Source organism: Opisthocomus hoazin, chromosome 13 (genome assembly GCF_030867145.1).
Source record: "Opisthocomus hoazin isolate bOpiHoa1 chromosome 13, bOpiHoa1.hap1, whole genome shotgun sequence".
NCBI lineage: Eukaryota > Metazoa > Chordata > Aves > Opisthocomiformes > Opisthocomidae > Opisthocomus > Opisthocomus hoazin.
In genome coordinates this window covers 29,615,758-29,631,736 of record NC_134426.1, presented here as the reverse complement: position 1 = coordinate 29,631,736, position 15,979 = coordinate 29,615,758, and the positions used below count along the sequence as shown (strand labels likewise).

Genomic DNA, 15,979 nt, shown 5'->3' with positions numbered 1-15,979 from the left:
CAGGTGCTCCTGTATCACTGGTGGCACGTTGCTGGACAGCTGCATTCCATGTGCATAGCATTTCCAGGCTTTCTACCTACACAACTTTTACTTGCATGGCCCAGATATCTCAGATCTGACACCAACCCATCACAGTTATGTCCTCTGCCAGACAAAGCGGAAAGCGCACGTTTCACTCATCACACAGCCCTGCTACTCCTGAGAACCAGGCTGGATTCAAAGGACAACCCCCGAGCTATTCCTGCATGCTCTCTCGCAACTTCTACTCATCAATCACCCACCTCTTCTCTGCTTTTTTGTTCTTTTTAGCCCATTTTTAGCCCATTCTCATGGCATTCTGTTACACCTCCATTCCTGGCACTTGCTTTCCCACGTAAATTGTTCCTTTCCCTCGGATTCTGCTCGTGACTGCTTCGGGACACACCGCCTCCGGGAAGGCAGCCACAAAACGCTTTAACGACATCGCCACTTCTAACCGCGCTCGGTCCCTTCCCGACACCCTCCTCAGCTGCAGCGGCCGCCCCAGCCCCAGCACACCATCGCGCCGGCGAGGCCCGCGCGGGAACACGCCCGGAGCCGGGCCGGGCCGGGCCAAGCCGGCCCAGGCCAGGCCAGGCCAGGCCGCGCCGGCCCCCCGCGAGCTCCGGTGCCCCCGCGCCTCCGCCACGCACTGACCTCTCACCAGCCCCAACCCCCTCATCTGATGCAATTCATCTCCCTCCTTGCTTTCAGCCGCAGGCCAATGAGGGGCCAGTCTGGGCGCATCGTCATGCCGTCCCGGCCAATGAGGAAGAGCCACGACGGTAGAAATCCGGGCGGGGCCGCAGGGGGCGCGGGCGGCTGTGGGCCGAGGTGCAGGCAAGCGGTTGCCTCTCGTTCCGTCGGCACCGGACATGGCAGCGCTGCCTGGTGCCGCAGCCCCCCGACTGCTCCTCATGCCCAGCAAAGCGGCCGAGCCCCCTGGCCCCGCAGCCGGCCGGCATCTTTCTGTTGTCCTGCCAGCAGGAGCCGTCCCCGAACCCGCGGGCCCGGAGGCGCCGCAGCCGGTCCGCAAGCGGCAGCGGCTCACCCACCTGAGCCCGGAGGAAAAGGCGCTGCGCAGGTGAGTGGGGGCTGCCCGCGGGGGCGCGCCGCGCTGAGGGCTGCGCTGACGGCCGCCGTGCCCCGCAGGAAGCTAAAGAACCGTGTGGCGGCCCAGAGCGCCCGCGACAGGAAGAAGGCGCGGATGACGGAGCTGGAGCAGCAGGTGGTGGAGCTGGAGGAGGAGGTAGGGACCGGGGGGCGCGGGGGGCCGCGGGGGCGGGCGGCATTCTCCTGCCTCGCTGCTCTCCGCAGAACCAGAAGCTGCTGCTGGAGAACCAGCTCCTGCGGGAGAAGACGTGCAGCCTTTTTCTGGAGAACCAGGAGCTTCGCTGCCGCCTGGGTTTAGATGCTCTGAAGACAGAGGGGGAGAGCGAGTCCGAGGTGAGCCTGCTGCCGCGCTGGTGGACTGTCCCCCTCTTTCTGGGCAGAACCTGCCAAGAGCTGCCGTGCTCCAGGAGCTAGCTGCGTGGCGGTGGGTGGGGAGGAGTAACCCCGGTGCTGGGAGCTCTCGAGCTGAAGCTGCCGTGCTGCGAAGAGGTGTATTGTGTGTGCCGGAAACTCTCTTGTGCTACCAATGGAGGCTTTCCCACAGCCTGAGCAGGGACCAAGTCTGAGGCAGGTGCCACTGGTAGCATGGGGGGTAGCAAACTAGCTAGTTCCAGGCAGTTTTAAGATTTTCATCTGCTTTTCTACATTATGTTCTAGAACTGAAGTAGTAATTATGAGTCACCTATGCCTGTCTCAAAAGAACAGGGGATTATAGTGCAAGTGGTCAGGCTGTCATTGAAAAGTGTAACCAAAATAAATCTGCAAACTCATGGAAGTTTGAACCCATTTTGGAAGTGGTCTTACCTTCAGGTTCCTATTGCACAAGCAAGTGGAGAACCTAATGTTGGATGTCTTTGCAGGAGGAGCATGATCTTTAGGATTGTGTACTGTCTGCTAGAACTTTTGTGATGACTGACTGGCTTTTTCCTTGGCACAGGCTGTAAAGGAATCGCAGGTGGATGAGATTAGAGTGGTGACCGGGTCCGCTGAGTCCGCAGCACTCAGACTACGTGTTCCTCTGCAGCAGGTGCAGGCCCAGCAGTCACTATTTCTGATAACTTTCACATGGATTCTGATGGCAGTGACTCTTCAGACTCAGAGGTGAGCATCCACTCCTGTCCAAAATGCCCATGAAATTCGGAACCTCCATGAATTTAAGACTAGTGTTGTAACTTTATATCAAGTCACTTGATGACTTTCTGTACTTGGTTTGTTTTTCAAGTCTTGAACAGCTATACTTGTGACTCAAAACAGCTGTGTTAGGCTGTATCCAGTGAACACAGGAGTTTGCAACTTCAACAAGTCCAGTTTCCATAAAATGTTAGAGCATACTGCCTGAAACAGTCCTGTAGCTCTTACAGCAAAAGTGTACAAATAGCAAAGGCATACTGTGCTTTTACTGTTGTCGAAAACAAACTTGATCATTTTGCTGATGTGCTGACATTTAGCAAAGCCGTTCTAACTTAAAACCTGTCCCTTCTGAATGACTTCCAGAAATGTAAGGACAGGTATCTTTCACCTTTTATTAAAAAAAACACAATAAAACAAACAAAACCTCAAAAACCAAACAAACCTGACAAATCCCCCCAGCTCTGGTCATGAGCAGGTTTGCCTAAGTCAGGTTTTGGCACTTGCTCTGTGGAACCAGTTGGTAGTGTGATGTTTGTACCTGATGGGTTTGAGATCTTGAGGAGTTTCTAGTAGAGGCTGTGAATATCAAATGTATGTAGAATTCTATGGGGATTGCCCGTACCTTAACAAAAAAGTTAATGGACAAAGTTTCTGAAAGGTAAGTAATTGGCTTAACTGTCTGTTCTGATAGTGGTGTTCTTGGTAAAATTCATAGTTCTATGATCATATTAGTGTATATTAACTTCCAGATGAGGGTTAACAGATGCCACAGCTATGTTTTGCTGTAACAGTAGTAGGCTGTCTTTCTAAAACAGTATTTCATTCTGCAGTCTGATCTCCTCTTGGGCTTTCTGGACAGTCTGGACCCAGAGATGTTTCTCAAATATGATGATTCAGAGTCAATGTGCCTGGAAAAGCTGGAGGAAGAGATCTGTGGAGAAACAAATTCCATACCAGCCTCCCCCTCTCCATCTTTGGGGTCCTCATCAGCTAAGCTGGAGGCCATTAATGAACTGATAAGGTTTGATCATGTGTACACAAAGCCCCTAATAGTGGAGATTCCTGTTAAAATGAGCAAACAAACCAATATGCTAGTGAAAATTGAGGAAGTATCTCTTGCTCCATCTGAAGACAAAGCTATACCTGAGGTCCCAGTATCTGTGAAAGAAGAACCTGTAGACAGCTTCATGCCTGAACTGGGCATCTCTGATCTGCTTTCCTCTCATCATAGCCTTGGAGCCTCAAGCTATCTGTTGGATGCCTGTAGTGACTCTGGATATGAAGGATCCTTGTCGCCCTTCAGTGACATGTCCTCTCCACTTGACACTGATCATGCTTGGGAGGATAGCTTTGCCAATGAACTCTTTCCCCAACTGATCAGTGTCTAACTCAGTAGTGTTAACTCCCCTTAGGTAACTGTCCTGGCAGGATAACAGGATATGCCCCTTTGGGGTGTGGGAGGGGAAATAAAGTGTATTCAGAAAAGTGTTGCTCATTTCTACCTGTGTGAGGAGATGGAGTGATGGCCAATGCATTTCTCCTGGTATGAAAAAGCCTAGGGTGTCCTGCCCTCCCTCCTACCCCCATCAGTGTTGGTTTGAGGGAGGAAAGTCTGTTTTTCAGTAACTTGCCAATTCTATCTACATGAATCCAAAAATGTTTGTTTTCCACTTCAAATAATTTTAACACCAAAAACTGCAGTGGGATATTCATGTATAGGCAACTGGGTTAAAACTAAATAGTCTGTACATCTTACAGATTTACTATGTAAATGCTTGTTTTCCATTTGCTATGTAGAGTTGCTTTCTCCATTTAATATTTAACTGTATTGGTGCAATTAAAGTGCAATGCAGCTTACTGACTCTTTGCATTGGATTTCAGTGGGGAGGGGAGAGTATCTGGGCTTTTCAGAATTTGAAACTGGAAATTCTAAGGGATTAGGTCTGTCTTGTCTTCATACTACCTTAATACACCAATCCAGCAGTACTTCTGTGGTGTATGTAGCTGGATGCTTCTGTCTGGGACTGTGTAATGTTGCAAACTCTGTTTGAGGTAGGTGGGTTGGTTTGATGGCTAGAGCTGCTAGAGCAAAATCTGCAGCCTGAGTTGGGAATGCAGGTGGCAGTAGTTTGATGTCTGAATAAAATTACTCTGATTGTCCTGTTAGCAAGTTGTGCAATTCAAAATGCTTAGTCTGAGGGAAGGTGGGTACATTCCTAGTGGTCTGTCTAGCATTCATGAAGCAGTGAGACATACAGTGGGTGAAAAAGGTGCAGATGTGTTCCAACACCACAGTATTAAGAACACTTGAATTGGAGTGACAGAGAAGCAACTGAAACTTTATACTGAAAGTGTGAGCTGTTCTAGGTCTTTGCACAACTGTTCTTGGTTTAGTTGCTATTTCATGTCTTGCTTAAACTTTGACAAAAATAACTTGGGGGGAAGAAATGGGGGATGGGACAGGAGGGTATTGGTCACTAACATTCAAGGTGACATGACTGCTTTGGATTGCAAACTTGAGTAACCTAACTTGTAACAAAGGATTCTATCTGAATATCGGATAGCAGTAAAAGCTACAGCAGTGCAATATAGCAGAAACTTAGATTGAAAAAAAAAAAAGTAGTCTGAAAAATGTTGCTTTACTTTCAAGCTCAAAAATAGGGAGGACTGCAAGAGCATCCTTAGTACCCAATACATGTTTTTGTGAGTCCATAAAAGCAAATGGACAAGTGAAAATTTGATGCATAGTTTTGCATTACTTTTGTCAGTATTACTGGAACTTCATATGAAATTAAAAAATTAATTCAAGTACAACAGAAATAATGTAAGGAAGAAGTTCCATTCCTTTAAAACTCAGCTCTACGTTTTCTAGCCTAGAACTCAGAGACATAGTTTACAGGGCTAAGTAGCAGTTGAAAGTAGCACCTCTAAAAGGACTGATATTTCACATACTTTCCTCAGGGCTAGAGGAAGGTTGAGATTAGCACCCTGAAGATATGCAGCCTAGCATACTGCTTTTGTTGCCATTTTTCCTGGCCTCACACAGACAAGGTCTGGCCTCTAAAAGGTAGTGCAATAGAAGACTAAATGTAGTAGCTGATGGAACTGCCTCTGTTCAGTGCTGCAGTACTTCTGGGCAAGGTGTGTGTTCTTGCGAATTTGATGTTGAAGACTGAGTCACTGCAGACATGGCAATTGATAACTAACCATTTTAACAGCTACTGAAACTAATGCCTTTGCCAAAAGAAATGAAAATCAACTTAAACCAACTGTATAAAGTTAATACTGCCTGAAAGCATTTTGAAAGTAAAAGTAATACTGGTCTAGCACACCCATCTTTATCCTTCAGCTACTTGAAAAACTCTTGAACAGAAAATATTAAACAAAAGAGCAAAGTGTAACATTCCAATAAATCATTATTAAAATTTGTATTTTTTTAAAAACTCTCCTAATTCAAACATGCATTTTATACAGAATTAAGCAACTTCAGCATTCTTAATTTTAGTCTGAAGTAAAATGAAAGATCTGAAAACACAAGCTATAGCAACACCTTTTGATACCCCTTTGTTTTGTTAAGAGGCCTTTGGGTCATGACAGATTTACAGCAACTCTTCCTTTCTGACAGCTTCAGATTTATTCTACCCTGCTGTTGTCCCCTCTCCTCCCTCCATCCTGTTGAACACCATGGAGCAAAGAGCTGACATGGCCTTGGGACTATGTAGTTAACTTAAAAATATTCTTAGGCCAGAAGTATATTTCACGCTCCAGTTGAAGGACTGGACATATGCTCTCAAGGTTTTCACTTTTATTAGGAATGAAACACAGCCATCTAAAAAGTATTGTAGAAAATTTATTGAAAACTGATGTACAAAGGGTGATTTGGTCCCAAGAGAAGACAGACCAGAATCACATCTGCTGTATTTCAAAATAAAGTTTTTCCTAATACTGCATCACATTTGACAACCCGCTTGTAAACAGTGTTAATAGAAGTCTCCTAAGGAAGCCAAAACCAAATGAAACTGTTAAAAATACAGAAGTTTGAAATTACCCAGTAGCTTGTTCTCTCTTACCTCTCCAAATGATTGCTATAGCAAGAATCTTGCTCAGTCCTCTTGAGTCCTGCTCTACCCCGCTCTTATCCTCCCCCATCAATTTAAGCGATTCAACCCTGTTATATCACACAGGCAGAAATTAATTATGAAAAAATTAAATGTTTTCTACCAGAGCAAATTTCTTGGACACAGGTTTTTTCTCATCTCGTGGTCTTTGTCAATAGTTACCACTAAATTCTTGTTTCAGATGGCAGAATAATAGGGGTCAGTGATGCTGTATTAGCATCAAATGATTAAGAGGAAACACACCTCTGAAAGTCAACCTTTGGTACAAACATAACACAAAAAAAGTATGCTTAAAAGCCACCTACAAAAATTCTTTTTCTGCAAGTTTGATATGCAATTTGTCATTTTTAAGAGGAAAAAACTGCATCTAGATTTGATTTATATATGCCTCCAGTTTTCTACATCCTCTGTTGCAATTTTAGCATTCATGAGATGGTTTCATCAAATTTCTGAAATTTTTATCCTTTCTTCTTAGTTTATTTAGGATTCAGAGCTATTGGCTACAACAGTTCCGACCTTGAACTTTCACTATAATCCTGCAAGCTTTAAAAAAGGTAATTACTTGGAGGCACCACATTTTCTACCCGCAGTGACTACAACCTTCTCCAGACTGCATTGCTTTACTTTATAGTCAAGCAATGTAGCATGTCAAAGGCTGTAGATTTTAACCATGTTCAGCAGCTTAATAATACACAAGAAATTTTACACCATATGTGCAAGAGATTTCTAGCAGATATTGAAATGAAATTAGACATAATAGCAAGATAAAACTGCACATGTTCTGAAATTTAATAAAAGGTCCAGAATGGTGAAGTTATACACCAGTTTCCAGAGTAATATCTATTCAAATGTTGGAATGTTTTTAGTGAAGCTCTGAAATGTTTTAGCAAGAGACAGCAAACTTCACACAGCCTTCAAAAAGAGCAGCAAGATAGACAGGATTTAACAAATAGGGGTAACTCTTTGAACAAAGCTTCTGCTATCAGCCAAAAGAAAATAAAGGATGACTGCAAAAGAAGAAGCTTGACTTTAAACTATCATCGACTATGGGTTATTCAACAGTAAAAAACACTACCACAAAGATTATAAATTAGCTGTGCAAAGGAAGAGTAGATTTTTCTTATGCAAACAGCTGCATTACTGTGTACTTGCTCCTTTATGTTAGCAAGATGTCAAAAACAGACTGGGATGCTAAGACTCTGAACAGAACCTATTACTTGGAAAGGAATTTCTTACAAAAAGCCTCAATTCAGGTATCTCCAAGAAAGCTCAAGGATTTAAGCACAGAAGATAAGATTCTCTGCCTTGTTTAAGGGTTTTAAGCGTAGTGGAACTGTTGTGCGTTGAGGAAAACCACAAGCAGTAACTCATTGAGGATTCCTTTTTTCTTAACACCCTAAGCAGGGTACAAAATTCTTTTGGCATACATCTGTATAAACTATGTGATGTTATGGTAATGGCACATGTTGTTCTGGCTTAAATTTTAAGTCTGGATTCCCTCAGGAAGAAGACAAGCATCTTCTTTACTTCACCACCAATGCCAGCAGTTTTAAAGTCTGGGACTTGGTTACAGATGGTAACAAGCATTTGACCCTCTTTACGCCAGAAAGCAGCTCCCTGTTATCTGATTTATTTACCATGTTTATCAAAATTAAAGGATGCCATTAACTTAATCAAAAGTTACACTGTCTTCAACTGACTTTCCAACTCAATGCACACAAAGAATCACAGCACAATGTAAAATGTGAATCCATTGGCTGAGAACCACTTTTCTGCAGACTTTGCATCGTTTGGGGAGGGAGGCAGCAAAAACTCACAAACACAATTTAGGAGCCAATGAACCAAAGCTGACTCAAGTTAGTAAGTATCTTGCAAGTTAGTAGCTGTTATTACTTTCTACAAAGCAAGAGGCTTATGCTCAGCTATAACATTCCTTCCCTACCACACTGCAGAATGTATCATTTCTACATTTGAGTTTACATCAAATACAAATCAGCCATGGATGAAATAGCCCCAGATGAAATAGTGTGAAAAGCTGTATTTCCATAGCGATCGCTCTCCTATCTGTGACGAGACTCAGAAGTATTTCTTCCTTTCTGTAATTCAAATTAAACTAACTGACAAAACACAGTATGTGCACCAAAGTGTTAATGGCTCAGTAGGTGAAAGATGTGGCTTTAGCCACAGTTACATTCAATATTTGGACTGTATACTTTACCAAGGACAATTAAGATTATGTTTCACCACTAAACAAGATGGAAAGCTACTTCCTTGTTCCAAAAGCCTCTGGATTGCCTTCTCAGTAAAAGCAAGAATATTTAACAGATTGGACTACAGAAATCTTGGGGGGGGGGGGTGTCAGTTTCCTTAAGTTGTGTCTGGCAAATCCACATTGTTATGACTGTTAGTAGGAAAAACAAAAATAAAAAATTTCAGATTCACACATCAAACCAGCAAGGAAGAAGGAACTGAAAAACAGCAACAAAAACCACCAGAAGCTCACCACTTCCAGTCTAAAATCTGGCATCTACAACTCCATTTCTTCTTCTACACACCCAGAGATTCCCAAACTAGCATACGGATCTGGAGACATAGCAGTCTGTTGTGATTCAGGGAATGTTTCAGTCTGTGGGTCAAAAGCAGCTCTTGGTGTTGACTGCTTAGCTTGACACCCTTCTGTACTCTGCTGCTTGAAGTTCTTAACAGCGATGGACTTCAGTTTATCTGTGAGAAATTCAGGAAGAGGTTTCCAAAGCACCAGCTCCATAGAAGGACGGCTCCTAGAAGGGATGGAGTCTCAGTTAAAGTTAAATTCTCCAATCACAACTATTCAATGCAGAAGACCAGTGAGTATCTTCATCCTTTGTGCTAGCCTGGAACTATATTCCAGAATCCATACACCTTTCCCCCCCCCCCCCCACTAAATTTCCTCTTCCTTAACTAGTTCTATTACTTCTAGTTCTAACTAACCCTGTATTTTCTTTCTTTTCTTTCGCACCAAACTTGATGATCACTGACGGTCACACTTTAGGACCACCTTCTTTTGGAAAGTCAGATACATAAAAATCAAGATATAATGGTTTATTTAACAAATTTAACTCTGTCCAGATGAGGAGTACAAAACAGACAGCCTGATGACCACTATAGTTACACTTGCTTCTCTTTTACATTAGGGTAGTTTCTCCTATTTTTTGAACAGATGAATGATCTGTTATACAACGTTGGCTGCATCATGCAGTAATTAAGGACATCTCCACAAACATGAGACTGGGTCTCTCTATTCACTTGCATGTGTTAGCTACACAGCACCATGATTTCCTCCAGAACTTACATAGACTCTATTATTTTCTTTGTCAGGACTTCACCAAAATCCCTCTTCATCCCTTTTTTAAGGGTATCTGACAGGATAAGAGTGGGCAGATTGCTAACATTTCCATCAGGATGAACTTCCTCATCTTCATCAATTATCCTAGGAACGGAGGGGGAAGAGGGAGATAAACACTATTGAGCATACTGTTAACAGGCACATCCACTGCAGACTACAGTTACATCTACGTGCACTGCACTGTACAGTGTAGATATCTGACCTAGGCTGGGTACCAGAAGCAGCGGGGCCATGTTAACATGAGTCTCTCTTGGGCCAATATACTCTAAGAACGACTGTAACCACAGAAGCCACTTGAGCAGCTGTGCCACTTCTGGTACCTGAGCTAGCTTTGTTTTGCCTGCATCCTCCAGCAGTGCACAGTGCAGACATACACTAAGAGAAAATAAATAAATTCACTTCAAGGGAAACTGTATGATTCAGTCACAATCATATCTTAACTTTGAGAATTACTGAAAAGCTACTGAATACAGTTCTTAGCCTTTAATGACATTGCACCAATTTCACAGAGATTAAAACGGCACAAAAAGTTGAGGCATTCAGAACAAACTCCAGGTATCTTCTTTGTTTCTGGTAAACCTTTCAATGAAAATTTAGCAGAGTAGCTCGGAAGGGTGGGGAACAATCCTCTGAGAGGTCCAAAGCACACTTAGTAATGCAGATATAGCCGGATAATAAAGACATACAGCAGTATTCCGATTTACCCATAAAAAAAAAAAAAAAATCTAACAGTACCTTGCTTCCCTTCATGCATCATCTATGGAGTAATCATCTAAAAAAAAATCTTGGTTTATAATTTATATAACTTTTGGTTTTTCTAACAACTGTCCGCAGTGGTCATTTTAGATATTTCAAAATACTAGCTCAGCTGCAATCAACTGATACATACAGGTGACATTCCCAGAAATCTTTCAAAGGCAAGAATGCACAGTACATTTACTGAATGATTGCAACAGACTGCCCATAGCCACCCCATTACCCCAGCACCAAGATATCTGGTATTTAACAGAAAGATGAACCTCAGTCTTATTGCATACGTGCAGATATATGTGTCTGGTTCATGCTATTTTCTACACTGACAAATTCACATCTACCTTGAGCATTTAGAAGTATTAAACACAGAACAAGCTGCAGTTGGTTGAAAAAAGCTGAGCTCAAGTCTGATCAGATAACATCAGTTAAAATTTGAGCTCTGGATACTCACAAAAGAGCACAAAACCCCATTATGGTATACTGATGCTGCATAATGATTGTGAAAAGGTGGTTATTTATTCAGCATCTCTTGCTCTAGCACCCTCAATTTCAGATCATATTATCAGCCCCAAGACTCACAGGACCACACGTAGCCTACAAAGAAATCACTTAACAAAAAGTTCATCTCAGGCTTACAGTAGTGTTATCGCACTGCTAAGTGCTAGATTTACCCCTTAACACCCACAAAAAAAGGGAAAGCTCAGCAAAGCCAGTCTACTCAATCCCTGCATTTACCTGTCCTCAATTTCCTGAAGCTTCCTGCGAGCAACCTCGCATTGTTGTTCCCCCATTGTCTGATCCATTTCTTCACAGGGAATTTCTAACATGGCAGTTTCAGGACCGCTGCCACCATACTGACTTGCTACCTCCCCAGCTGCCTGCTGACCTGCACAGAGAATCCATTCTTCAGTGTTGGGATTCAAAGGGCAATTTTTGGCTCCTGTCAGTCTCTTCTTCCTCACAGGACAACTAGGAAACAAAATCAGTTTACAATTGTCAAAAGAGAAATGTGGCATTCTACAGGAAAAAATGTTAGAGAGTCATGTGCATTTCAACCGACTTGACATACTATGGAAACATAACCTCCACAAAGAAAATAAATCCATGCTGCTCTTACTAAAATGTGAGTACCCATGCAAGGACATCGGTGCTACACAATTAATTAGGTAACTGAGATGGATTTGGGGAAGAGTTCCAAATGGAAACAATGACAGGAGTTCCCTTCCTGCATATGTTGTAGGTGAGATGTGTTCAAATCTTTATAGAAAACAAAAGACAAATTGATTTTTCAGGCTATAAAAAACAAATTTAATTTACCCTTCTGCCTCTTGTTCTAGCTTATGCTTCTTTCCACAGCGAACAGAGACACTGCAAAAGAAAAACAAATGGTTATTTGGCTTCTAATTATATATTGAATACATTGAGATTTTCAATATTTTGAAATAGTCAACTAACACATTGAGATTTTCAAACAATATTTTCCTCCCTTTTAAAATTTCACTTGCAGCTAAGAGCAACAGTTGCAGTTTGTCACCAGCTGTGAAGGGACTGGAAGTTTTAGACAATTAATGACCACTTTGTTCAAAGAAAGTCAAAGAAGGCTGTAATAACTCAGTTATCCGAGCAGAATTCTTTGCTAGTTTCTCCTCCTCTACGTTATTTATTTTTTCCACAAGGGGCAAGACTAATTTTTGCTAAAATTCAAATGCTTCAAGAAAAAACATGTGATCCAACTTCAGTCTCTTAATACATTGTCTCACAGTGACATACTCAAATTAAATATGACCAAACAACAACATTTCATGGAATAACTTAAGTTTTTTGCACTCACATATGAGAAACAGGAAGTTTAAAAAAGTAAAAATAAAAAAAAAAGTGTACGATCTTAAAAGTACATCAAGATGTTGGTAAACTTCATCACATTTTTTTCCTTTTAGAAAGCTCTTTCATCCCCGACCAACAAGCTTCCAAGGCTGTAAGACAAGCGCAATAGAAGTCTTACAATGGATGAGCAAAACCCGACTAAAAGAACACAAATTATAACTCATCCTGAAAAGAAAGAAAGCTTCTTTCACACTGCCAATGCAGCCGAGAAACACGTTCCTCCCCGGTTCCACCGGGAACTGGTTTTCAACTTACTGGCTGTGACCCTGCTGCTGATGCGGGCCCTGCGGGCGCGCGGCACTCGTGAAGGAGCCCACCGGGGCCACCGTCAAGCCCTCGTTGTAGCTCCCAAGCGCAGCCAGCGAGGCAACGTCGAAGCTGCTCCGCGGATACAGGCCAGAGGAACCGCCGCCGTCGACACCGTCGTTTCCGTTCCCTGCCATTACCATCACGGGTGGCTGGAGACGGTCGTGGCCGACGGCTCCGGGCTGCGGGTCGTCCCGCGCGACTGCCGGCGGGCCGTGGCGGTCAGGGGCAGCGGCCGGAGCCTGGGGGAACTCCACGGCAGGACCCGCAGGGATGCCCTGGCAGGATTTGCCCAGAGCTGCCATTTCCTGCTGTCGGGGAGAAAGAAGACATCAACGCCGCCCGTCCGCACCCCTGGGCGAGACGCCCCCCTCAGGGGGAGGGCCCGGGCCGGCGCCGGTTCCCACCGTGCTACGGGACGCCCCGGGACCCCAGCCCGAGGCCGCCCTCCCGCTGCTGGCGCCGGCCCGGCCCGGTCCGCGGCCCTCCCGCAGGCGACCCGCGCTGAACAGCGCTGGCGAGCGCGGCGGCGGCGCAGGTGAAGCGGCCCAGCGGCACCGCCGGCCGCCACCGGGGCCCGGCCCAACAGCAGACAACAGCTGCCCGCCCCCAGTCCCCACTGCCCGCCCGCGCCGCGGAGCGCTCACCGCCGGGCCGGGCCGGGCCCGGAGCTGGACGACACCGCCAGAGCCCAGGTACTTTCCAGGCCTTTCGCCGCGCATGCAGAAGGCCTGCGCGGGCACTATGGGAGCGGTAGTCCCGGGCGGCGGCCCGCGGGGGGCGGCGGGAGCTGTAGTCCCGAGCGGCGGCAGCCCGCCGGCTATGGAGACTTCGCCGGCGGCACGGCCGCGGTGGCCATAGGGCTGCGCGGACCCCCGCGGCGGGGAGGGGCTGGGCTGGGCTGTCCCCGCCGGGAGACCGTTGCCCGCCCCGGCTCCCGAGGCAGCGTCGAGACAGATCCGCTTTTGTCTGCGGCCTGGCGTAATCTCCGCGGCCGGCAGCCAGAGCCGCCGGGCTGGGGCGGGCCGCCCACGGGGCAGCCAAATCCCAGTCAGATGAGGAGCTCAGCCCGCGGCTTTGTCCCGCTCTGCGGGCTGTGGCCGTGGGGAAGCAACGAGCGAGTGTGCGGTCGAGCTGTCGGGAGGAATGACACCAAAGCACAAGGTAATCGCCCTGTCGTTTTCTTCAGTAGCTGAAAGCTACAGCGAGTGGGTGGCTAACGGGTGTGTTTTCTGCTCTGACTGGAATGAAGAAAGTGCATGTGCTGTGGTATTAAGCGTGGGAAAGCTCTCTGTGGCTGTTGTAAGGCTTTGTGAAGTTGGATGTTTCTGTCATAAAAAAGTCAGACCCACTGAGAAGAATCCCAATGGCTAGAGATGGAAGGCAAAAATCTGTGTTTTAATATAATAATAACTTAATTTCTTTGGCACCTTTTATTCCTGTAGTGTAGTTTACTAAATTTTGCAAAGGAAATCTTGCCCATACTAAGAATGGAGTACCAGTCCCTGCTGAGAGGGTCTAGCACACAGAGCAAGGTAAGCAGAACTGTCTTGGCCTCTGAAGCTGGATCCTGCAGAGAGTTTGTAGCTTTAATAATGATGCCCAGATGTGGATTCTTCGATGGTTTCATGTTTACTTTTAAATAAAAATACATTGTGTGATCAGGCTTGTGAAGTTTTGTGTTCTCCTTAGATGCTTAGCTGTATTATAAAATGGAAGCTGTGAAAGCATGTTTTCTGATTCTGATGTTTTACATTGCATGTAAATTGAATTTGTTTGTGGCATGTTTCTGAAATAAGGTGAAAGTGCTTATAAACTGTCAGGAGTTAAGTAGCTTACAAAACAGAGCAGGCTGTTGCCCCTGCCCTAAGAAATCAGAGCCCAAACTCCAATGTGACACAACATGTTACAGTGTAATGAGCAGACGGATTTGGGCAGGAAGAACGAAGCTGTCAAAACAAAACATAAGTTATGTGATGTATTTTAATGTTTCTGGGTTTTTTGTTAGCTTGTTTTCAGTCTTTTCTGGATTGCAGGTTGTACCCGTGTGACACGCAAAATACGTTGACAATATTTGGTTAATAGAAAGGTCTGAGTGTGCAATGCCAGCATTTACCACCTCTAGTTTAATTTTTTCCTACCATACTCACTGCAGCCCTTACTTATTACTCTTAATTCATTGCTTTGGTTGTCATTCAGAGAACCACTTTTTATTCTTATGAAACTGTAAGGATATATTAATTGGATTTTACTTTAATAAGATCCGTTTCAATTTCTTATTAATTTCAGTCCTGAATGAAGGAAGTTTTGATGAATTATCTTCAGGAAAGACACAGCTCTTTCAGAATACAGTATAGGATCTGGAATAACTCAACATTTCTGGGAACTGGACCAGGAATGAGAATGATGAACCAGTCTACATATCTTACAATGAGATATTCAGGGAGTACAAGCTTATAAAAAGAATTACGTACAGTCTCTATGAAGGAAGAGGAAGTCTGGTCACAGAAGTGCCTTTAATATAGGAGACATTGTTGTATCCGGCTGAAGTTAGACAAAAAGATAGTATGAGATTAAATTAGGACCTAATTTTTAATGAAAGTGTTGCTGAACATTTGAACTGGTTGATTTTAGTACTATCATATTCGATAAAAAAGTAGAGTCAAGAAGCATCACATCAGAAAGGCGGACACGGTCTAAACCTCTAGAGATCTGCTCTGACCCAGAGGCCTAATCTGAAGTATAAGGTTTTATGACCAGTTAGACTCTCTTGAGATGAGAATGTATCATGATGCTGGTTTCTGTTGACCTTAAAACCAGTGAGCCTGTGAATCGTGAATTTTAGTTCATAAACACTGAATTATGAATGTAACTAAGTAATCAATATTGAAAAATTAAAAAGTGCATGCTGATAGACTTTAGATTGAATACTAATGCCAGTGAACAATATGTTGTGATTTAAGATACTGAGGTTTAGCACCTGCTAACTTGCAGACATCCAATAATCAACTTAGGGACTTGATGAGGGAAATAAAATACTGTTATTTCTCACATCTCAGGTGAAATGTGAGTCATAGAAATTGGGATTTGGTTAATTCTACTACTGAGTCATTGTTCCGCTAACACCAAACATGAAGAATCCTAACATTCTTTCATAAAAAATAGACACCATGAGCAGCGTGATTTGTGCAAAAAGCATTTACACAGTTCAATAAATAAGTCATCAGCCGTGCAATGGTTGTGTTGCCTACACTTAGTCTGGATGCTTGTA

General features: G+C 44.2%; 3 protein-coding genes across 7 annotated transcripts in view; 2 read left to right on the top strand and 1 right to left on the bottom strand.

Moving 5' to 3' along the window:
- Nucleotides 1-754: 754 nt before the first annotated feature.
- XBP1 (X-box binding protein 1) lies at nucleotides 755-3,366 on the top strand. 2 transcript variants are annotated; one of them, XM_075434320.1, is made up of 5 exons: nucleotides 813-1,102; nucleotides 1,171-1,267; nucleotides 1,336-1,464; nucleotides 2,069-2,232; nucleotides 3,093-3,366. In XM_075434320.1, exons 1-5 carry the CDS (start codon nucleotides 894-896, stop codon nucleotides 3,277-3,279), a joined length of 786 nt encoding a protein of 261 aa, XP_075290435.1. In that variant the 5' UTR covers nucleotides 813-893; the 3' UTR covers nucleotides 3,280-3,366. The 2 variants fall into 2 exon arrangements, with proteins under 2 accessions (XP_075290433.1, XP_075290435.1); XM_075434318.1 differs by having other exon boundaries at nucleotides 755-1,267.
- A 2,733-nt stretch (nucleotides 3,367-6,099) lies between these two features.
- Nucleotides 6,100-13,455, bottom strand: CCDC117 (coiled-coil domain containing 117). 2 transcript variants are annotated; one of them, XM_075434316.1, is made up of 6 exons: nucleotides 13,356-13,455; nucleotides 12,658-13,019; nucleotides 11,836-11,886; nucleotides 11,254-11,487; nucleotides 9,712-9,849; nucleotides 6,100-9,160 (listed from the first exon to the last, which is right to left on the bottom strand). In XM_075434316.1, exons 1-6 carry the CDS (start codon nucleotides 13,428-13,430, stop codon nucleotides 8,908-8,910), a joined length of 1,113 nt encoding a protein of 370 aa, XP_075290431.1. In that variant the 5' UTR covers nucleotides 13,431-13,455; the 3' UTR covers nucleotides 6,100-8,907. The 2 variants fall into 2 exon arrangements, with proteins under 2 accessions (XP_075290431.1, XP_075290432.1); XM_075434317.1 differs by having other exon boundaries at nucleotides 12,658-13,016.
- Nucleotides 13,269-15,979, top strand: part of LOC104327950 (solute carrier family 2, facilitated glucose transporter member 11) — a 15,173-nt gene continuing 12,462 nt past the window's right edge. Inside the window, exons 1-2 of one of the 3 annotated variants that reach the window (XM_075434315.1) lie at nucleotides 13,269-13,403; nucleotides 14,154-14,243. In XM_075434315.1, the coding sequence (XP_075290430.1) occupies nucleotides 14,199-14,243 (45 nt within the window). In that variant the 5' untranslated portion in view covers nucleotides 13,269-13,403; nucleotides 14,154-14,198. Of the gene's footprint in view, nucleotides 13,404-13,492; nucleotides 13,873-14,153; nucleotides 14,244-15,979 lie in introns of those variants that run through there. The other 2 variants (XM_075434313.1, XM_075434314.1) reach the window with 2 other exon arrangements.